The sequence below is a fragment of the Stylophora pistillata genome, chromosome 9 (assembly GCF_964205215.1).
Source record: "Stylophora pistillata chromosome 9, jaStyPist1.2, whole genome shotgun sequence".
Taxonomy (NCBI): Eukaryota; Metazoa; Cnidaria; class Anthozoa; order Scleractinia; family Pocilloporidae; genus Stylophora; species Stylophora pistillata.
This window is the reverse complement of record NC_142527.1, coordinates 27,755,894-27,777,191: the sequence shown is the minus strand read 5'-3', so window position 1 is coordinate 27,777,191 and position 21,298 is coordinate 27,755,894. Positions and strand designations below refer to the sequence as shown.

At 37.1% G+C, this 21,298-nt stretch overlaps 3 protein-coding genes and 1 long non-coding RNA gene across 19 annotated transcripts; 3 read left to right on the top strand and 1 right to left on the bottom strand.

Moving 5' to 3' along the window:
• Positions 1-925: 925 nt before the first annotated feature.
• On the top strand, positions 926-4,690 carry LOC111322387 (uncharacterized). 13 transcript variants are annotated; one of them, XM_022925464.2, is made up of 11 exons: positions 927-1,081; positions 1,704-1,792; positions 1,898-1,933; positions 2,229-2,261; positions 2,614-2,658; positions 2,912-2,950; positions 3,055-3,093; positions 3,314-3,358; positions 3,970-4,017; positions 4,110-4,161; positions 4,570-4,690. In XM_022925464.2, the coding sequence occupies exons 2-10, from the start codon at positions 1,732-1,734 to the stop codon at positions 4,157-4,159; spliced, it is 396 nt and encodes a 131-aa protein (XP_022781199.2). In that variant the 5' UTR covers positions 927-1,081; positions 1,704-1,731; the 3' UTR covers positions 4,160-4,161; positions 4,570-4,690. The 13 variants fall into 13 exon arrangements, with proteins under 13 accessions (XP_088589923.1, XP_088589922.1, XP_088589921.1 ...); XM_022925462.2 differs by having other exon boundaries at positions 3,311-3,358; XM_022925463.2 differs by having other exon boundaries at positions 3,052-3,093.
• LOC111322388 (uncharacterized) lies at positions 4,646-7,775 on the bottom strand. Its single transcript, XM_022925465.2, has 2 exons — positions 7,411-7,775; positions 4,646-5,209 (listed from the first exon to the last, which is right to left on the bottom strand). The coding sequence occupies exons 1-2, from the start codon at positions 7,535-7,537 to the stop codon at positions 4,935-4,937; spliced, it is 402 nt and encodes a 133-aa protein (XP_022781200.1). The 5' UTR covers positions 7,538-7,775; the 3' UTR covers positions 4,646-4,934.
• A 3,378-nt stretch (positions 7,776-11,153) lies between these two features.
• On the top strand, positions 11,154-14,626 carry LOC111322443 (uncharacterized). Of its 2 annotated transcripts, none has more exons than XM_088733805.1 (4): positions 11,154-11,307; positions 12,597-12,703; positions 13,254-13,515; positions 13,963-14,626. In XM_088733805.1, the coding sequence occupies exons 2-4, from the start codon at positions 12,613-12,615 to the stop codon at positions 14,033-14,035; spliced, it is 426 nt and encodes a 141-aa protein (XP_088589931.1). In that variant the 5' UTR covers positions 11,154-11,307; positions 12,597-12,612; the 3' UTR covers positions 14,036-14,626. The 2 variants fall into 2 exon arrangements, with proteins under 2 accessions (XP_088589931.1, XP_088589932.1); XM_088733806.1 differs by lacking the exon at positions 11,154-11,307 and adding an exon at positions 11,539-11,803.
• Positions 14,627-15,801: 1,175 nt separating this feature from the next.
• LOC111322476 (uncharacterized) lies at positions 15,802-21,085 on the top strand. 3 transcript variants are annotated; one of them, XR_015991866.1, is made up of 6 exons: positions 15,891-15,943; positions 17,953-18,052; positions 18,465-18,557; positions 19,045-19,180; positions 20,504-20,550; positions 20,976-21,085. It is a non-coding gene; the product is annotated as an uncharacterized LOC111322476 (long non-coding RNA). The 3 variants fall into 3 exon arrangements; XR_015991865.1 differs by lacking the exon at positions 17,953-18,052 and having other exon boundaries at positions 15,802-15,943; XR_015991867.1 differs by lacking the exon at positions 17,953-18,052 and having other exon boundaries at positions 15,845-15,943; positions 18,470-18,557.
• The last annotated feature ends 213 nt before the right edge of the window (positions 21,086-21,298 follow it).

The window sequence follows — 21,298 nt, the reverse complement described above, 5'->3', positions numbered from 1 at the left end:
GCAATCGGTTCACGATTTCATTTTCGATTTAGAACTTGTACCATAGCTTAGAAATGGCATCGAAAGGTTTCAAATGCAAGGTTTCAAAGGCAACATAAAAAAGTTAACACATAAATGCTGGCTGCCTGCACCCCTTTTTAAACTAAAACGGACGCAACTTGCAGGATCGATGTGTTTCTATTGTTCTCAATTGCACAAAAACTGAGGTAGAAACTTATTAAAATATTTGCTCGTTTTATTTGTTTTCATTATTGAACTGGCTAATGCAAGGTTTCCTATTAAAACAATTAATCAAAAGTGGAATAAAAGAATAAAAATCCTCTTTGCTTTTTACGTAAAACAACAAAAATTGCTCAGCGTGAAAAATTTTGCCCATCTAACAACGGATCCAACAATTCATTCTCCATTTGTCATTTCGATTTGTCTTGTATCCAAATAGCATTGTCTTAATGAATATTTTAAGGGATTTCTCTGTTTCAAAAATTTGTATTTGCTCTTAGAAAACAGTCATTTCCGCAGGGTAATTCGAGATATCTCAAAATTTCGGTAAGTATACGTTTGCCGAGTTCCATTTCTGTTTAACGCCACATGTTAGTCAGTAGACAATATCTAATCTTTTTGTGTTAAAAAAATATTTGTTTAAAACCAAGCAACTGTCTTCCCTCTCGCGTTTCCGAAAAAAGGAAAAAAAATGTCAAACATTCATTAAGCACATTTAAGTTATTAATTCTATTAAGAGTGTTTTCTAAACCCTGAAATGAGTCGCTTCGTTCCCAGGTATTTTTAGTTTGGTTAGATACTTATTTCCAGTGCGAAACCTGTGTTAAACAAGGTGATGGTGTTCGTTAAAAAGCATTTTAATCATAAAGGTTAAAATTTCCCATTTCCCTCCCAAACAAACACTTCCACTATTTTTGACCAAAAAACTGGGCAAGAAAGTCAATATTTGAGCTACTAATTTAGGTAAGAAGCGAGGTCAAATACGCACGTTAAAGGCAGGTGTGGACAAATTCAGTTTCACTTCGAGTCTTGTGTAGATCGGCTCTGAAAGTGGAACTCTCAGAATTTGTTATTTCAACCGGTAAGTATTTTTAAAATCTATTCTAAGCATATTTTTATTTGGAATATTTATGTCGGACACTCTTAACTGGATATCATCGAGAATGGAAACTTGTTCGGAGTCCTGAAAACCTACTCGTATGCTTAAAAAATTGCCTTTAGTGCATGATCAAGCTTCGTAACTCCTCTCATGTACGCCTTACATGAGATGCCTTTTCTCCGGAATCTGATATTAAAGAAACAATTGTTTCATCAGTTTAGTCGGTAAAATAAGCCCCTTTCTGCTCATTCAAGAAAAAAGCTCTCATTGTTCTTATCTCTATGAGTTTATTGTTTCGATTGTCCTCACAGTCTGTCTGCGACCTCGCACAAAAAAGTAAACGGTTCCTCTTTCAGATGACAGGTACCAGTTACACATTCTGTCAGTTTGCACCATCCTTAAAAATTAGATTCATCTTCCCCATGTAAATTTATCTCAGATGCAGAGGTACAAATCCCGTCGAGGCCAGGATTTTTTTCTTTTTTCAGGCTTCTTTCCTTAAATTGCAACTCACCTGTGAGGATCATTACTCTACTTAAAATGTTGTGCAGGTCGCTCATTGTTTTAAACATAAAACGTTGAAACGTGAATCCTTACTCTTCAGAGACATCGAAAACGCGACGAAAGCAAATATGAGACTTGAGTTGCTTTTGGTGATGTCATGCGTTCTTTTGGCGTTTTCAGTGGTTCTCGGTGAGTCCAGGGATGAGCAGAAAATATACTTATCTGGTCTGTCAGCATATTTCATTACAAAAATGCTTTAAGCATGATAATCCAAGTTCAACATTTTTACCACAGGATCTTTGGAAAAAAGGTCACCAAATCCTCGTTGGGGTAAGTTATTGTCCTTGTTACCCTCAACTGCATGAATAAATTTTATGCTGATTTTCATCAGCATAAAATTTATGGAGGAAGCTTCCACTGACTTTCTTAGTGGTGGCAGTTAGAGACATCAGTTGGAATTTCAAATAATGGCGCAGAGGAAATATAACGGTGGAAATATTTTTTTCCCCATGTTTGAAAGATGCTCACCTGGAGCGAAAATACGCGCTCATTTTGCCACCTTGTTAGCGGATGCAATAAACAGGATAGGAGTGGTACTGAAATAGTTATCTTGTTTTGATAACAGGTCCATTGAGGAACCATCCAAAAAAACATCAAGGTAAGAGATCAGGGCCTTGGAGCAATGACGAGGGTGACATATAAATGATTCAAATCAATCTTATTACTGGGAATCCTCCGCCGAGGAAAACGTTTTCAGGGAAGCTTGTCATAATGTGAATGCGACTTAGCCTGTACCAGTTCCGGTAGCTGTGAGTGCCTTTTGTGTTCAGTGCCAGGCGTATTCTACCCTGACACATCATTAAGCTGACATAAAACTACTGAGTATGTGTATTTGTTATCAATTAGTCTACAACGGAGAGTTCAGCACCAATAGCGATATATCTTTTAGTGTGGTTCAATACCAAATTGTGTTATTTTAGTGTTTTCTTTGTTTCTTATTATATGACTAGATGAGCGGCTATGGCCATGGCAAAGCGATGCCAAAGAGAAAGAAGGTATCCGAGAATATATTTATTTTGAAAGCCTCATTTCAACAAAATCTGCATTGCTATCGTTAAATTGTGTTTTAGCTTTGTCCTTTTCTTTTCTTTCTTTTTTTTTCTTTTTTCTTTGTTTTGTCTTAAAACAGACGATCGAATTTGGCCCTGGAAAAGGGACACTGGAAAACATACCATTGAATATTTATTTGTTAAATACTGTTTTAGCTTTGAAATGTTTCCCAGTCACTTTTGTTTTGTCCTACAACAGATGATCGATTTTGGCCATGGAATAGGGATAGCAAAGAAGGTACGTGAGAATATTATTGTTGGAAGCTGTACTTTGACACTTAAATGCAGTTATTTGCCAAATACATGCGGATTTAGCTCTGTCTTCCTTCAAATTTCCAGCAGACAATCGACTTTGGCCATGGCAAAGGGACGTTGAAGAAGGTACTGTGGATAAAGTTGTTTAGATGTTTATATCCCTTCATTTGAAGAATCGTGTTGAGAATAGTTGTAAAGTTCTAGTTACAATTCTCTTTTGCATAAGTTGTTGCGGTTATCATTGCTGTTATTAGTATAGTTGCTGCTGTTGTTGCTTATGGTGACTTTATCTTAATATTAATGTTCTTAATGACACTCCTACTTTCGGTTGCTATACAAACAGCAGATAAGCGAGTTTGGCCATGGCAAGATTCAAATGACGGAAATAAAGGTATGCACTAGGACTTGTTCAGGTTTCAGATGTTGTTTTTGGTGGAAAATCTTTGATACTAGGGTTGAAGAGTTACTTTAATGGCTGTTTTCCTGAGGTTCGTTACGTTTTCACATCATTAACATACTTGAGCGCGTGATTATTTGTTAAATTTTCTCAGCTGTCATGATGAGGTCTCATTTTGTTTCTTGCAAAATAGGTGAGAGAGTTTGGCCATGGCAAAGAGACACTAAAAAAGATGCAGCAGTGAATCCTCTAAAGATCATCATCTTTAATTAGCCTAGAACAGAGTGCTCAGTATCAATAATGATGTATCTTTTGTTTTACAATGTAGTTTAGAACTGGTTTGTGCAATTTTGACGTTCTCTTTGTTTCTCGTTATATGACAAGATGACCGGCTATGGCCCATTTTGTCATTTAATGAGCTATAATGAGATAAAATCATGTATCTCATACCATGAGAGATAATATCATTTATATAATACCATAATGCGATAACATCAAAGGTATCTGTAATATTATTTTTTGAAAGCTTCACTTTGACAATCGCACATGGTTACCGATAAATGGCCTTTCTTCCAGTTTTCTTTGTTTTCTTTTTTTCAAAACAGATGATCGACTTTGGCCTTGGCAAAGAGACGCTAAAAAAGATACCGCAGGTAATTTTCTTTAGACCATTATCTATCCCTAGAGCCATTAATGATGTAAGGTCAAAAGAGAGGATAAAGTGGTAATTATACATTTTCTACAGGCGAGAAAACCGAAGACGACGAGTCCAGGGGTTCGACGTCAACATCTTAAAGGTACAACTTGAAGCTTTTTTTGAGACAAAATGATAATAAAACTTAATAATTAGCTTTCAGTTTGTCAAAGCTGATTGTGCCCCGAATCGTGCTTAGCTCCGTTGCAAGTTCTACTAGAACTGTGCTGAAATGGGTGAGAACCACGGCCAGCCCCCTTAAGATATGGTCAACTATCAGTTTGTACTTTGTCTTTTGAACTCCATGCACTAGGTATGTACCCCTTTTCCAAACTGGGTGTGGCTGTCCTCTCAGTACGGAGGGAAGTATTGGCACTTATTGTGCCGATGACCGTCCCGGCTATCTATTCTTGAGAAGAAGATGACAGGAAGTCATATACTGTAATGATAAATCTGTAATGATAGTTAACCTTTGTTGCTGCTATTGCTGTTTTTCTTCACTCTTTTTTAGAGCAACGTGACGTAGAACAACTGGGTGGATTGAAGAGACAAACTAGATGCAACTTTAGAAAACAGGAAACTAAAAATGACTTTAAAATGTTTAATAAAGTTCAAAGAGGCGTTAAAACCTACACTGTCGTTCTACATTGTCTATTGACTTGTCCTCTGATCAATCTAAAATTCGTCTGAAAAGTAGATAGAGGAGTTCGAGGTCCCTAAGAACATCTAAAAGCGTTACAAAATTGTCGTGTTTTATCGGATCATAAAAAGTTCCAAATCGTTAAATGAGGAAAAGAACACTTTTTCTTGTCATTACTTAGGGTTCATTAATACCTAATGCTCTCACGTATCAAAGAATTACATCGCTTGTGACTTTCAAAGGTTGATCAATGACTCAATATCGAAGGATGGAACGCACTCTAACACTTCGCAATTGCACCCAAACTCTGAAGGCCCCGCTGGTACTCTGCGGCTTTTTCTCTCATATCCTGGCATGCATTCAACATAGTCAATGTACGTCAAACACAGTGGCTCGCACAAAAATCCTTCGAAGTATTCAGACACATAACAGGTGCACTGGTAGTTGCATTTTTCATCTGGAACCATGACTTGTCCTTCACTATAGTGTTGGTCAAAATACTGACACTGGCCTGTGGTTAGAAGAGAAAGTTAGGTCACGAGTGAATTTTACACGATAAATAATTAAGTAGGGAATTTTTTTTTAGCCATTCTCGTCCCACACCCAAGATTTTCCCTTTCCATCCTTTCTTCTTCATCTACTTCTCCTCTTTCCACTTCTCTCGAAGCGTGGTTCTAACTCAGTCAAATGTCTCAAGCTTTGTTAACTGGTTACGCATGCTTCAATTATCTACCCGCCCTGCGTGTCCCTCCCTCCCCGCAACACCAATCCTTCCATCTTGTACGTCCAACTTCAACTCACTACTTAGACATACAAAGGTCGTTTCCACGCGATACACCGTTCCGCAGATGCTATTCTCTTAGCTCCCTGATTCGTTTCTCACCCACGACATCTCCCTTTGATTTTCGTTCCATATCTCCGCTTCCCACCCCGGCTGCTCAATCTTTCGCGAAAGAGGGACTATTTCCACACTGAGCAAGTTTTATCTTATCTTTAACACATACTTTTTTTTGCCGCGCATTTTTTAAAGGGTAATTTAGTGCTAAAATGATAATTTTCCGTAGTATGTTTAAAATCAAGTCCACGAGATATAATCTTGTCCTAACCGACAGTTTTCAGTTAATTATTCTTTTGCACTCGTGTTCTTTTTTCTTCCATCCCTCATCAGTTGGAGCGTAAGGCATGCAGGGAAAAAAGTAACTGGTCGCGTAAATGTCCAGGACTACGTCTTAGTCGTGCAACCAGACAGACGAGGAGGTATCATATTTGCGACACAAGTTCCAAAATGCATTGTCGTCAGTAACAGAGCTTACCCTCTCATAACTCTCTTTCAAAATATAAATTTCCCATAACCCATGACATAAAGCTATACGTGCAAAAAATTTCATTTTCTCTCGCATTCTCAGTCCTTATTTGTTAATCTATCCTTTCAGCACACCACATGAAAGATATTTCCGGTTATGAGGTTTAATAGCCGACTTTTGAGAGAGATAACCTCAGGTTTTCTGTATCAGCTGCACTGGTGATTCAGAAGTAAATGCGCTGTAATATACTTCGCCTATACTAAAGTTTTCCAATTCCCAAAAGGAGAGGGATACTTAATGTCATTCCTTTCGCAAATTCTTACGACAGAACTCCTGCATTATCAAGCTAAAAACACGAAGTTTTCCCATTGGTCTAGCTATGTGGAGATACACGGCGCGCTCCGTGGTTATCTCTTCGGATTCTAGATTTCTCCGGATTCTATCCTCACTGTTATGTTCTATTGTCCCGGATGAATGTTACTGAAACTCATTTGTCAGTTCCTTTCTTAATGTTGTCAGATTAACATGAATATTGTCTTCTGCCGTGTGGATTTTTAACAAATCTTCCATTTTATTTCTTTTGCTTCTTTATTTGTTGGTGCGTTTGCTTCTCGTTTGTGCGTTTCCATCTTTCCTTTCACAATATACTTTCTCCTAAACCGTACGTTTTCTGCGATGCCAGATTCACGGTAAACAGACCTCCGTACGATTCGTTTACGAGAAGATAATTAGAATTAACGAGATAACTTCGCAAATCCTATTTTCGCTGTTAATAACTTAAGCTTAAGAGATTATCAGCTTAATATAGGGATTTCCATGAAGGCTAGTAGCTTCGTGTGGCTAATCAAGGCTTGAAATCTGACCTTTCTTTTTTAAACATCGAATATCGACAATGGCGGTGGATAAAATACAAAGATTCGGTTTCTTTCGTTTCTTTTTTAAATATAATTTTTGAACGAACTTCAATGTCTCTGACAGCCTCAAAGCTTTTTGATTTCTAGCCTTTACTTTTCCCAAAAGATAAATAAACATGTAATTTAATTCTACTCAAGTACTGACCCAGGTTGAATAAGGTCGGTCGAAGAGAAGGTAATGAATTGTGAATGAAGCTTTACGTCTGTGTTTTAAATCCAACGAAGGAAACAATGTAATGAGTCCAGCTTTTATTCGTTAGGTCGAGATTTGAAACTAAGGAACTCAAATCCCAAGTTATGGAACTACAAACAACTAGGCTGTTTTTATTTACTATTTATATGCCTCGGTAAACTGATAGTCGTGTCTTAAAAAAAGTCTTAAAAAGAAGACTGTTAATTTGCTTCGGTTTCTTTTCGTCGCGATCGAAATCATACCAGCCGAGACAAACATAAAGGCTGGAACGAAATTTGTTTAGAACTATCAGTGACCTTACCTGATGCTTCGTCAAAATTTTTCTCCATAAACGTCCCTCTGAACTTCGGATGAAGAAGATATTTTGATTCTGTCTGGCAGAAAGATATGGCCAAGGCCAAACAAAGGATTACACACCTAAACACCATTTTAACTGCGCTGCGTTGAATTGCCTTCGCGAATCGACTTCAATCAACTCTCCGGACTACCTAGCAGTGGGGTACGTTTCTCATTCAAAACGCGGTTTTCCTGCTTTGTAAACGAGCCTCGTAAGGCGTGTGATTATAAGCAATTTCCCAGATTCCATAAGCTTCCGTTACAGTCTTATCTTAAAGCCCACTTCTAGCTGTTCTCATTGTTCATAAATCAAACAACAGTCAAATCGGGTCGAGGAGATATAGAGAGTGAAGGGTTATTTAAGGATTTTAAGGCGTGTTATGTATCTAGGAGGCTGTGGTTGAAATTCCAGATGTCTTTCGAGAAGTTTAAAAGTATATTTTTAAGCTCTGTTTCAATCTTGTTATAATGTTTCTTAGTGGTTTTGTGGTGGATGTGCATACGTGTGAGTTCCAAAATAGCCTCTCCATTGATTCCATTGCAGCTTGGCCAAACCGACGGATCTATTAATATTTTCAAGGCCAGCATATAGGTTGGCTACGAAGGCCTGTTTGAAATTAGAGCAATCATTAACAATATGGTGTTTTTTTTTAATGCGTCATTGATCAAGAGATAAAACTAAGTAAGTAAAATTGTTGTCGCGCTTTTCGCATCACATTACGTAGTTCGTGTTTGCTTAAGATCCCCCTTTCGTTTCTACGACCATATAAGGCTTCACTACATTTGAACGAGTTCAAATGCCTCGTATAATTTCAGTAAGATTATTTAATTGCTACTTACACAAACAGAACATATGCCGTGATCTTAATTGAGAAAAGTTACTTGGATCGGGACCAAACGGGAACACAGTTCAAGCAGTAACAGATTTAAAACTATGATGATAATGGACGCCGGCAGAAGTATGAGGTCATCTTAAGTTGGCCAAAATCCGTTCTTTTTTCAGCCGCAGAGGTGACGCCATCTATAGCCGCATCCGTCAGCCTTTTAAACTGATTGGCTCTTCTACACACAACATCGGTTGTATTGGCTGGCTAGTTGGCCTGGCCTTAACTTCTTTTTGCTGGGTTTCTTTCAGAGACGAGGTTTGCTTTGCCCGGATTATTTCAGTTACTGCAGAATTGTTTTAATCTATTAAGATTTTACTAGCCAATTAGAGTTCAGGCAATACAGAGCCTAACAGTTTATCGATCGTAGAGACTAACAAAGAGAAACCTTGAACTGCCGTATAGCATAGGCGGCGGGTATATAAATGATCATGGGCACACTCCTAGTCTTTTAAATGACAATGAAGCTAGTTTATTTAAGACAATAATGCAACCCACTGAGATCTCAAGTGAAATTAAAGACAGGTTTTTGAGGTTTTCTGTCATGGGCTCTTCATTAGTTCAGTCAGGAGGGGAATTATGCTTCTGACATGAGCTCGCAAGACATCGAGTCTACAGGACCATCCAATCCATATAAAAAAATGATGAAGGATAACCTTTACGATGGACTACGAGATGAACCGGTCGGACTCTTTCAGGAGTCGAAATCTGAAGCCCTGATAATTTCTAGCCAGAACTTTATTGGCCCCCTGCCACGCTTGGCCTTTGGTAATAGCTTTATTGAGTACAAATCATCATCTAAATGTCTTGGGGTGACAATTGACAGCAAGCTATTATGGCAAGAGCACATAAAGAACGTTTGTAAGTCATTCAGCAACAAAGTCGCAGTACTGAATCGGATAAAGTTTTTACCGATACCAACCTTAGAAAACATATATTATAAAACTATTATCCCTAGTGTTTTGTATGGCATTGTAGTCTGGGGGTCTTGTTCTTCAACCTTGACGGATGATATTGATCGAATTCATTTAAGAGCTACTAGAATTATTTACAACCTACCCCATAGCATCCACAGTGATGACATCATGAACGCTCCACACTGGAACTCTATTGTTTCTTTTTACATCAGGAGACTTTTAGTTATTACGTACAATATCTATCATGGAAATAGCATCGAGCCTCTAAATGACTAATAGTGAAATGCGAGACTCCTTATGACTTAAGAAAATCCCTAAAAGTTAAGGTTCATAGACCAAGAACAGAAATGGGAAGATCTTCGTTTAAGCACAGACCTGCACTATCCTGGAACCTCCTTCCCGAAGACATGAAGAACTGTTCAAACTTAACTTCCTTCAAGAGAAAACTCAGGGAAAATAAGAGAATTCTGAAATCTGTCAGTTTTGCTAAAGCTTCCTGCAGCATTTCCTACAAATCTGTTGACTTTAAATACTTTTAACATTTACTCCGTATTGTTATTAATATTCATTTCTTTTAATTGTCATTATTTACATACCATTTTCGGTCTATTCACTAATTAGGTATTTATTAATTGATAGTTTAATTGATGCAGGTCCACATCAGGACGTAATGTCTTGCCTATCCCTCAACCTGCTTTATTAAATAAACTATGATGATGATGATGATGATGATGAGTGAGGTTGGAGCAGAACTACGGGCACGAGGAAGCCAATGTTTCTGTGCGCGGCACTACGCAGGTCAAGGTTCTATTTGTAAACTAGAGCCCTGCACGAGATAGACGTGACCGAGCCCCTGGACAGTTTGACTTTGTAGCATAATATTTGTTTAAATCATCCGGCCCCGTCACACGAGACAAAATGTCGTTACTCCCCGTGCCTTCAGAGTGAAGGCCACGGGGAGTCTGTTCCTTTTTTTCTTTTGATCTTTAAAATAATAATAATGATAATAATAATAATAATAATAATAATAATAATAATAATAATAAATGACATCCGTAGAAAAAAAAAAAAAAAAGAGGATTACCGATCTCCAGGTCGTAAAAATCAAATCTCTGAGGCGTGTCAATAACTTGAAATTCTTCATTAAAACAGACGACATATTTCCTGTATAAATTCATTATGATTTTTCGTTTCTTTCATTTCGTTTCATTCTGATAACCTCTGAACAAAAAGTAAGTGGACGAAATTTAAGTAGCTGTAGGTATTTTCTAAGTATTTTTCTAGTTTTTTTCTCATCGGATATGGTCATATTTGAAAGAAATTCCAAAATTTTCTTTTCGTGCACATATCTGCATTTCAGAAGACTCTAAAGATAGCCGGTTATTGTCTTAAAAGTGCAAAGACAGCGTCTGTCGTCGACGTCAAGAGCTGAGTCCATGCGTCATTGTTGACTACCTTTTTATCAAGCTGTTGACATTTCCAGAAATTGATAAACTGCAATCTTGTAGTGATTTAGGCAGCAGATATTAAGAAATTTTTCAAAAACAAAAAGACACACAAGCACGTACTGTCGACTGATACACTTGAATATGCATAGTAATTTTGGTAATAACATCCTTTCTGAATGAATGTTTAATTTTTTTCTTTTTTCAAACGGGGAAGGATACCGAAAGCAAAGGGGTTAAATAGATGAAAATCCTTAGATTACGTAAACATAAGAGGATTCAAAGCTACCTTTACAGAATAAAGGTAGTTAATTAATTACCTCCTTGGGCATAGCTGCATTTTATTGGCCTTTTCATTGTTCGTGTTAATTTACGTCCGGCAGTTGCTTTTTCATTATCGTTTCTACCTGGGTTTCTTTTATCGGAAACTCTGTGTATGCATATTGAGAACAATAAATTTGCGTCAGTAAGCTCATTTTCTATAACTAATGGCACAAAAATACACAAAAACATGTCAGTTATTTTAAAGCATAAATTTCTTGTTTAAGTCGCACTGAGAGTTCATTTAGTTGCAGTCTGACACAATTCTAAAAGCTCTCTGGTCTCTCTCTGGTTGGTAAGTTAAAAGTTTCAACATGACACTTTCTTTCTTGGTAATTATCCTGCTATTGTACAGAGTTTTGTATTCTAATTAACTTTTCTCAAAAGAATGACATCTTTTTCTATATTTCCCATTTAGTTTAACCCATTTTTTGCACATTAATTCGCAATTAGCCAAACCCACGAATATATCGCAAATGACAAGAAAAAAATTAAAAATCCTGAACCCGACATCAAGTATAGTTCAGAACTTTAAAAGGCTCAGCCATTATCGAACTCTCAAACTCTTTAGTTTTTATGGCCATATTTCCGCAACATTTTAAAAGCTCTTAAATTTGACGCCAAGTACCTGAATGGAACAAAACACTTTCTCTAATATTTATCGGACTTAAAAACGCAGCGGGAAGACAAAACTTATCTCTGCGTTCGTCGTTGGACAATTTCACGATCAAGTACTTTTTCATTCTGGTTCTCAACTTAGGATTATCTCAGATTCCAGTAATATCTTTCAGGTTGGTTGTTTCATTAATAATTTCATATCTTAGAGTTTGGGGTTATTTTTTTTTTCATTTTTGCTAATGTTTTGGTTTTTTCACTTCGAAAATTTCATGCTTATAAAACGGACTACCATTGTTTTAATTCGCTCCTCCTTTTATGCCCTTTGGGAAACCTTCCTATAGTTGGAAAGACTCAGATAAATTTTAGTCTTCTCAAACTTTTACATTTATTATACCATTTTTGGTCTATATGTTATCCTGAAGGAACATGATTTCATTAGCATCGCTTTTGTTTTATCGTACTAAGCTGCTGTTAATAGTTTTGTCATTGAAATATGAGCCAAATTTCGCCGACGCATATTATCTCCGATTCCGGTTGCCTTAGTTTTTTTCCACTGTCCTTTTAAATTAATTCTGCAGGCCTTGTGCTTCGTGGGAGGCAAACTGTTCACCGCACCTGCGGCATGCCATGTGAACTTTGTTCATTCGACGGCCAAAATAACATTGTTTATAACTTCAATTGTTACAATTTCTTTTCGTTTGTGGAATCACGCAAAGAAATGTATTATTATCTTAACAGAGGTTAGGGAAAAAAAAACGGATTGGATCAGAGAACGTTAAATAAAGACCGCCTAATAGTATCTCTACGAAATGGAGATCAAACCACCCTCAAATTATGGATAAAAGTTCCCATTTCATTTTATTTTAGTTAATAAATTGCATTTTGACAAAACGACGCATGAAGGTTGGTCAAGTATTTTTGCGTACGAAAGTATTTACAAAAACTTTGATTTTACTTTATTTGCAGACGAAACAGGATAACGATGTTTTCAATGTTGCCAGCTTGCATCCTATTGGTTACTTCTGTAACAATGATTTCCATGACGTCAGCAGCCACTATTGCTTCCTCTTATGGTAATGATGATTGTTGCTTGGAGACAACTTTCAACTTGATGAAAGCGAAAAAAGTGAATCCCCCTAAGCCCTATTCCGTGCTAAATCTTTTTATCCTACAGTGACTTTTCTTCATATTAACTTTTATGACGCAATTGAGCGAAGTATTATATAATCTGTTAAGGCCCATCAATGTAGATGAGCTTTGCATATGCATCTTTTACCAGAGGGTTTGATTTTATGGTCTAAGTTTTTCAATCGTCGGTATAAGAGTTCGCCATGGTAAGAAACCATCTTTAACAGAGCTACTAAGCAAGGTGAAGGTTAAAAAATTTCGCTACCGCGCAATGTATAGCTCACGTCATTCATGACAATAAATGTCCCTCAAGAAGCATCCATCATGGTGATTTCGCTCCTTAGATGCTTTCCTTAAATAAAAATTAGATTTCACCTTTTTTGAAGCTTTCATCGACACATAACTTCAAAAATGATCTGTCTAGGCTACTTATATCTCGCGTGAGAAATGTTAACGTTAATATTCCCACAAGTTACGTCAACCTTATTGCTATAGGTTTCTGCATGCATGCGGCTAAACCAGTCTACCCGGGAGAGTCACTTGCCCTTCAGGATTGCCAGTACAAATGTAAATGCGTGGTTAATGAAGGTTACTCCTTCTTCATGTGTGAACCTCTTTGTGAGAGGTACTACGACCAGATCACGTGTTCTGATGGACAGGAACCTGTCATGAAACTTGAGGAGACATCAATCCCTGAATGCAAATGCCCCAAATACGAATGTCCACCCGAGAGGTTTTCCGTGTCTCACTTTATAGAGTAAGTGCTAAATCCATTTAGTATATCATTGCTTTGTTGTTGAGCTCAGTTTGTTTCCTCCAATTCGTATCCTATGTACATCCACTGAATAGTGCGTTTTAAAAAAAGGGAAAGTCTGTAATCAAGAGTCCCACCCAGCCTGAGCTTATCCAAGTTTCCCTAGCATGAAGCTACGAGGATCATCATTACACCATCCTGGATGAGATGCTAGTCCGTCGCAAGGCTACCCCCCCCTACCCAATATTTCATCAGGCTTCCCTCACAATTTACCGGTACCCATTTCTACTCCTGGGCGGATCGAGTTGGGTACTTTGAGAGTACAGTGTTTCTCCAAAGAACACAACACATTGACCAGCTGGGTCTCGACCCTGGACCTCGATCCGGAGTCTACCGCGTCTCCTTATGATTTATTTAAAAATAACACCCTTCTTATTTTCTCTATTTCAGTTACGGAATAGACGGGGATGGGTTTTTTGAACCAGAATTCTATGAGGAAGGCGAAAGTCCTTACTTTGAATAAAAAGCCTTCAATTCTTCAAGAAGTGTCACTAATCCAGCATACATCAGCTGAAGGACAGTTAAAATAGACATTGCCCCAGTCAATAGGGACTTTAAGCAAACCACGACGGCTACAGCAACGAGAACGTGGAAAAACAATAGATCTAATTGGTAGAACAATAGCCCAGCACGTGCGTTTTAAAACTTTGTACATTTCTTAGCCGTCCTTTGCAAAACAACAACGTGAAATCACCAAAATTTGCGTCGTCTGCGAAGCGAGACCGCGGCGGCAAATTATTTTAATTTACATTTGGAACTCAACGCTACTTTTATGCGTTATGTCGAGTTTGAGATCTGCCGCCCCGTGAGACGGTAACCACATCCATCCATTTTCGAAATTCTAACTAAAAGTAGAATCTCATTTTTTAATCGACGTCTTCCGTGCCGTTGCAGTCCTGACTGCTTAAAGTCCCTAATAAAACACAAAGCACAACCTTATGTCTTATAGACAAAGCCATCCTTTTTTTTTCACTAATTTTCTTTTGTTGTTGATATTTCTGTAGTGATATTTGAAGGTAATATAAGTAGAGAATAAAGTCTAATCTCTACCATGGACCGTTCAGAATTATTCTTTGTTAATTGTTTCAGTTAAGTTGACTTACAATTTCTTTTTTCATATACAAGACCTTATGATTGCCATGGTTCTTAAAATTCTCTTTGTATAAAGAGACGTGTTCCTGCAAATAGAGTAAAAATGAGTGGAGCAGGTGATAGTGTGTATCTGTAAGGCCGGAGAAGAAAAGTTAGACCAGCAAAACCTATTGAGATATCAGCACATATCTAACATAACGTTACTTTCGGCAGTCTCACATGAGAAGTGTCGTGACACTTGTAAGCTTGTGCATCGTGCAATTTTTTCTAAATTTTTTTTTCTGGTTTTTGTTTAGCGGCTGTTTTACCACTGTTTTCAAAAGCTTGATAATTATTACTTTTGCCGTCTTTTTCACGAGAATCGCTTTGTTAAGGGGGAATGAACCGAAAGATGTTTGTTTCAATCATAATATTCAAGCTAATCCGATGAAGACAGGTCCGAAAATAAAAAAAATTGGCAGAAAAGTTGGCATTTCAACAGGGAAGGATAGGAAAACCAGATTATTTACACCAGCATCAGAAATTTTTTTTTTCTCGAAGATCGCTAGAAACAAAATCGCTCATGGATATTTATCATGTCAGTAATTTGGAGAGCTGGCGATATTCAAAATGCACTTACACACCAATTATAAGATAGCTACGTGAGGTCACTGATAATAACAAAAGTTTAAATTTGATCTGTTACCTACAACGGGGGCGAAAAGTTTTAATAAAAACTGATACCAGTTTCCAGCTGGTTTCCTTCCTCGTCGTAGCTTGAGTTAGGAAGCAGTTGCTGCGCTCTTTATGAGTTTGTCCAAACCTGATCACGAAATGTGACAATTTTTAGTTAGGAGAAAGTTACAGCAGATTACACTGAGGAAAATCTCTTTCACAATCAATTCCCAATTAAAAGTTATAGTTAGCGCTTTAAACTCGCATATTAGAGTTTCGACTTGCTTTTTACAAGTAAACATTCTAAAGTAGGGATTAAAAAATCAGATTATCGACAGAGAGGGCAAAAAAAGGACAAAACTTTTCCACCTTTAATGCGTAAAAATGTTCATTTTTGTATGGGAGAGAAACAAATAGAGGATGTTTGCGTCAAAATAATGAAAGCACTGTCTCGAACAAGAGAAAAACTCGCCAGCAGAGAACATCTGCGGGGGATTATAAAATTGGTAAACTTGTATTTATTGCGCTGCCGTGGCCGTTAAAAACAAGCTGTACTTACATCCAGAAGCTCCAAACCGTTGGTTTACAGAAAACAGAGGAAACATTTTCAAAGATATTCCACCAGGTAAACAATTTCGGTGATATGAATGGTTATTCCAACAGTAAACTGATGGTTGACAGTGTAGGTTACTACTACATGTATGCCCTACTACTCTCTCTCTCTCTCTCTCTCTCTCTCTCTCTCTCTCTCTCTCTCTCTTTCTCTCTCTCTCTCCCTCTCTCTCTCTCTCTCTCTCTCTCTCTCTCTCTCTCTCTCTCTCTGCCTCTTCGCTCAATGTACAAAGTTCATCCAAGGATTGGGCATTAAATGTTGGCCCCTTGAGTGGTTTAAAGAGTTTTGAAGTCGTCCTTTAACTTGCAGGTTTACAATAAACAATTCGATGCTACTTCCAATCGAAACAGGCGCCACTGAACGAAACCAGGCCTGCTTAAATTTTGGCATAAGCTTTGACATTTATGTGATTGGTAAAGAAACAAGAAAATAAACAAAAAGCGTGGAATACGATGAGACGTATGCTGCAATGTTTTAAATTCTAATAAAAATAATTTAAGGGGAGGTAAAGATTATCCACTAATTTCAAAGACAACGGAGAATTGTCTTATACCCCATTCACAAAAAAGCTAAAACACGTCCTAAAGCTATTCTGTTAGTTATGGTTTGAAATTGAGATTCCTTAAACCGTTTTTGGTCGACTTAAAAATCTAACCAACTCCTTAAAAACCAGAGAGTACTGGAACCCTTTGTAAAATTTATTTTTTCACTGAGGTTTCTATTGCTGAATTTTTATCCAGTTAAACCTGGTTTAACTAAACATGTGTTGGTGGAATGGGTTATAAGTTTATACCACACAGTCTGGTTAAGGAGCAAACAAATGCAAGACATTATTTGTATCTGAGAATATTCAACAAAGCTCATAAGTTAAACTGGTGAAAATCTCGCTGTGTAATTCTCATCCCAGCAAAGGAATGATTACTATAAAATATCCATTTCGTTTTCCAATCGCTTTCCCGATGATAAAGTAGAACTTATGAATGTTGTTATGCCACTGCTCGGATATTATGTGTTTCCATTGGTAGTCTTTCTCGTCTTATAACAATGCAGTAAAAAACGAGTTGTTCATCTTTACCAAGATGGTGTTCGATAGTTTATGTTGACGTCAACTTTGGTCAGCAGTCTTAGATCTAGAGGATAGAATGATTAATATAAAGTTTTAAACAAGATAAACATTTAATTCTGTCATACCAAACTCACTTTTCTGTTGCCACTTCTGTTTATAATTGCCATTGTTTCTGCTTTTAATATTATTTTTTAACATTTATTTAACAGCCTCCGCGTTAATGCATGTAATTTCCTATTTCGTTACCTTAGCGAAGCGGGAAACCATTTTGTTTCCTTCGGTTGCACGGAAAGGAAAAATCAGTATGTGCAAATTATAATATCTCTATAGAGCTGATCAACTCTATTAACTAGTGTGTCGTAAACTGCTATTGAGTTATGAAATGAAGGATATTGCTAAACATCGATGGAAAACATAAATAATGCTAGCTTGTTTTTTGCGTATTCAAGAAAAATAATGTATCAGACAGTCAAGAAAAATGGGCAAAACATCTGTGCAACTATATCATTAAGCTTATTAGTACGTGTATTCAAGTTGATTTGTATTATCGTTACATACAATGAAGATAGACGTGCATCTTAACAAGCCCTATTATTTTACGGAAAACCTGCTTTAACTGTTTCAACAACCTTGAACCCGAAAGTAGCCCAGGTGATTGATGTAAGCTACTGCACTCTTCTTACTGTATATTTTCAGTAATGTTTTTCAAATCAAGCGATGAATTATTCTGAATTTCTACATACCAAAGTCTTAATGGTGTACTTTTCTAATTTTTCCTTTAATAATCTATGGCAGCTGTGGCTGGACAAGAAGTTTCTGAGAGCGAAAAAATTAAGAGCACTTTGAAATACAAATACTTTAAGAAGATTAAGAGAGAGAATTAGACGACTGGATGTACTGTAGCATTTTTCAAAAGGTTACTATTCCAACACCCTTTTTTTAACATTGATTTCAGGCTGTCTGGATATTGATTGTCTATTGTTAAGAGTTCTAGACGTTTGTAAACCACGCTATTATTTGTCTTTAAGCTTTAAATCAGAAAGCAGGCAAGCAAGGTAAGACGAGCAGGTGACCAAGTGAACAATCGATAAGCAAGTTGATATTCGAGACACTCAAAGGGGTCAACAGCCAACAGTTATACAATCAAATACTGAAAAAACACAAGTATGCCCAAACTGGTTGCTCTCAGCGATCAAGACTGGTCATCAGCTTTCAAAATATTTAGCCCTTCATAGTAAAGGTTGGAAACGCTAGTCGTTTAACATGCACAAGTATCTACTCGCATCAGTATAACCAAAGTCACCAAAAGCCGGATCAATGTGCTCAGCCCAAAAGTTGGGTTCGAGCATTGTTTCAAAATCCTTCACGATTACATAATTTGTCTCTTCGTCGCGCTCAAGTCCTAGTTACATTTTTTAATTTTTAATTTTATTTACTTTTGAACCTTCTCTCTCTCTTTCTCCTTAGCTTAGGTTGACGAATTATTGTGAAAAGAGAACATGGTGTTCGTTATTCTCATCACGTTCCTTTGCTGTATAACAAGGATTGTTGCAGAATTAGGTAAGGTTTTTTGCCAATCAATAAAACTTATTCATTACCTAACTCTCAAACTACATAAATCAGCGATCACAAATGAGACTGTTGTTATAGTACTATGTCTATGAATTTTTATTTTTGTAGTTCTCCAGAAGAGAAATTAACTACCTACAACCAAACATGTATTGTATTGTTTATTGTATAAACACCGTAAGCCTTTACTGACGACAAAGTTCGACCAACGACTTTGGATTTAAATTGATGACACTCTCGAAAGATTGGGGCAAAAGGCGAGTGGCGTGGCGGCAGCTGATTGGCGATATCAGACACACGTAAAAAATTTATCGTAATTTTAGAAGTGTACAACAACAGCTTTTATCAGGACTGAAAATCTTTGTAAAATACCTCAGTTTATGCGATAAAACCAAATCATAGATGAACTGGGAAAGGGTTGCATATTTCTGTATTCTATAATCACCAAATTAAATAGTACTTTGTGTGTGACTTACAGACTGTGACCTCGACGTGTGTGGTTCGAGGTACTGTCCGCCAAAATATTACAACACAGCAAAGGAAACAAAAACAAAAGGAGACTTGGTGTGTGAATGTCTAGTTTGTGTCAAGAAGCCAACAACTCCACCTCCATGGTAAGAAACCAAGAGAGATATGAGATAACCTCATGTAAGAAATGAAATGGGTAGACTGGTTTAACTATTGTTGTTATGAATAAATGATAACTTGGAAAAAAAAGTGACTCTCGCACCAATTAGAGGGCTAGTAGCTTCAGGCTCGCCTTAGAAGAAGATGCACGTGGTTGTAAGAATGACCGCATCACCCTCCTTCCCGGGAACATATCACAACAATATGATTGATTTTACATTCGCTACGAATATTGGCGACGTAGGAGTTCTAACTTTATCCAGAATAATTTTCTAGTTGTTCATTTTCTCGCTAGATTCGATCTAGAAACCATAACTTTGATTATATTGAACAGAAATCTGGTTTGAAGGCTATGTAATAATAGTAATAATAATAATAATAATAATAATAATAATAACAATAATAATACAAGAACTTATAGTAGTGTCGGTTAGGATATATATTCCTTTTTTTTTTGCGCCAACCCGTGTTCTTCCTCTCCCTCTCGCAACTTAACTCAAAATGGTGATCTATGCAACGATCCTGACGCATTTCTTACCTCCCCAATGGAATATTTTCCTGAAAAACCGTCATCTAGATACATGCCCTTCCCCCCATATAAGGAAATTAAAGAACTTGGTTACAGTAGAAAGTGCTGAAAATTTCAAATTCCTCGCAAACCAATTTATTGGATTTTATTGGTCATGTTTGCAGATGTTTGAATAACTTAATCGAAAATACTGCCAACAGGAATAGTTTCTGTCTTTTCTGTTTCCGACTTAGTATTTTTCGATTTAACCTTTTCTTGGTTGAAACAAAATTAGGCTGTACCACATAAAATTTTGTGAGAAACCCAACGGGATGCGTGTGTGAGGGTTTCTATAAATTGTTATTAGTTCTTATTAACCGAGCGGAAGGTCTGTATGGGAGAATCTTGACCGAGGTCGCCAGTACAGACCAAACGCAGTGAGGTCTGTACCAGCGACCGAGGTCAAGATCCTCCCATACAGACCGACCTAGCTCGGTTAATAAGATGTTTATTATATGGATGTGTCTTACATGCCAGTTTTTTTATATTCTTTGTACCTTTTTTTTCTAGACCGGTCTAGATGCCGGTCTAGATGGGAAAATCTAGACCGCTTTCAATATTGATTTCAGCCAATCAAATTCGTGAATTCGGTAGTTCCTAGTCCTTGTGAGACATGGACACAGCCATATAATGATAGTCATATATTTAGCGTTTGGATTTTCATGAAGCACTGCCAGCCTTTCTACAGCTATGTTGCAAACCCTGATATGCATGATTCCATCGTTATTTTCTTAACTTACAGGTATGTCAACATATGGAATAAACTGGGAAAATGAAGACTATTTGCCTGTAAGAAACGTGCACAAATCTATCGTGAAGATAATTGTAATTTTCACCAGCTGCCCCTGAGAAATTCGTTACGAGGGCTCTGCTAAGACAGTCACTGTTAATTTTCCACTAAATAGTTGTCTTTTCAATATCATCCTCATTTTGGGTACAAAAATTAGCATTGTTGCTCCAAATAACCAGGCGCTCTGTTTTTGGAAATAAGGAACGAAATTTCAATTCGACATAATGACGCTTTCAAGTTCACAGACGTTTAAGACAAAGGGCAGAAACAACTAATATAGTTTCTTTGTCCAACTGTGTAGGTATGTTTTATTATTATAATTATTAATTTTGAATCAGGAAATTATGGAAATGTTAAGAAAGGCATAAAATGTGTTTGTGCTAGACGCACTTTAATTTTCAGTTTTTCGGTTTTTTTCTTTTAGATATGTACATTTCAGACCTCTCGCATTGGTGGCTCGACAACTCTGCGATGCGACTTAAACTGAGTTTAAACTAGCGTGGAATCAAATTAAAATAAAAGTAGCATATGGAGGTTGTTTGCCTGCTTTTACTTTGGGTTAGAGGCAAACACTTTATTGCATCTTCTGTATTTTTTGTAACAGTTTCCTCGTGCGTAACTAAACGATTTCTCCTTTTGTTGCACGAATTCGGAAGCCATTCGTTTGTCTTCGCTCCCCGGAAGCAGAAACGTACCTTTAACCTTCCGAATAAACCCTCTGCTTGCAGTTGAGCGAACGCACAAAGC

What these genes read in the sequence shown, in the direction of transcription:
- LOC111322388 (XM_022925465.2), bottom strand. Translation starts at nt 7,537, where the DNA reads ATGGTGTTTAGGTGTGTAATCCTTTGTTTGGCCTTGGCCATATCTTTC. An exon ending in AAATTTTGACGAAGCATCAG is followed by an intron (nt 5,210 to 7,410) that starts GTAAGGTCACTG and finishes TTCTAACCACAG; the next exon opens with GCCAGTGTCAGTATTTTGAC.
- LOC111322443 (XM_088733805.1), top strand. Translation starts at nt 12,613, where the DNA reads ATGTTTTCAATGTTGCCAGCTTGCATCCTATTGGTTACTTCTGTAACA. An exon ending in CACTATTGCTTCCTCTTATG is followed by an intron (nt 12,704 to 13,253) that starts GTAATGATGATT and finishes TTATTGCTATAG; the next exon opens with GTTTCTGCATGCATGCGGCT. An exon ending in TCCGTGTCTCACTTTATAGA is followed by an intron (nt 13,516 to 13,962) that starts GTAAGTGCTAAA and finishes TCTCTATTTCAG; the next exon opens with TTACGGAATAGACGGGGATG.
- LOC111322387 (XM_088733792.1), top strand. Translation starts at nt 1,732, where the DNA reads ATGAGACTTGAGTTGCTTTTGGTGATGTCATGCGTTCTTTTGGCGTTT. An exon ending in GTCACCAAATCCTCGTTGGG is followed by an intron (nt 1,934 to 2,228) that starts GTAAGTTATTGT and finishes TTTTGATAACAG; the next exon opens with GTCCATTGAGGAACCATCCA. An exon ending in TTCAAATGACGGAAATAAAG is followed by an intron (nt 3,359 to 3,969) that starts GTATGCACTAGG and finishes TTTTCAAAACAG; the next exon opens with ATGATCGACTTTGGCCTTGG.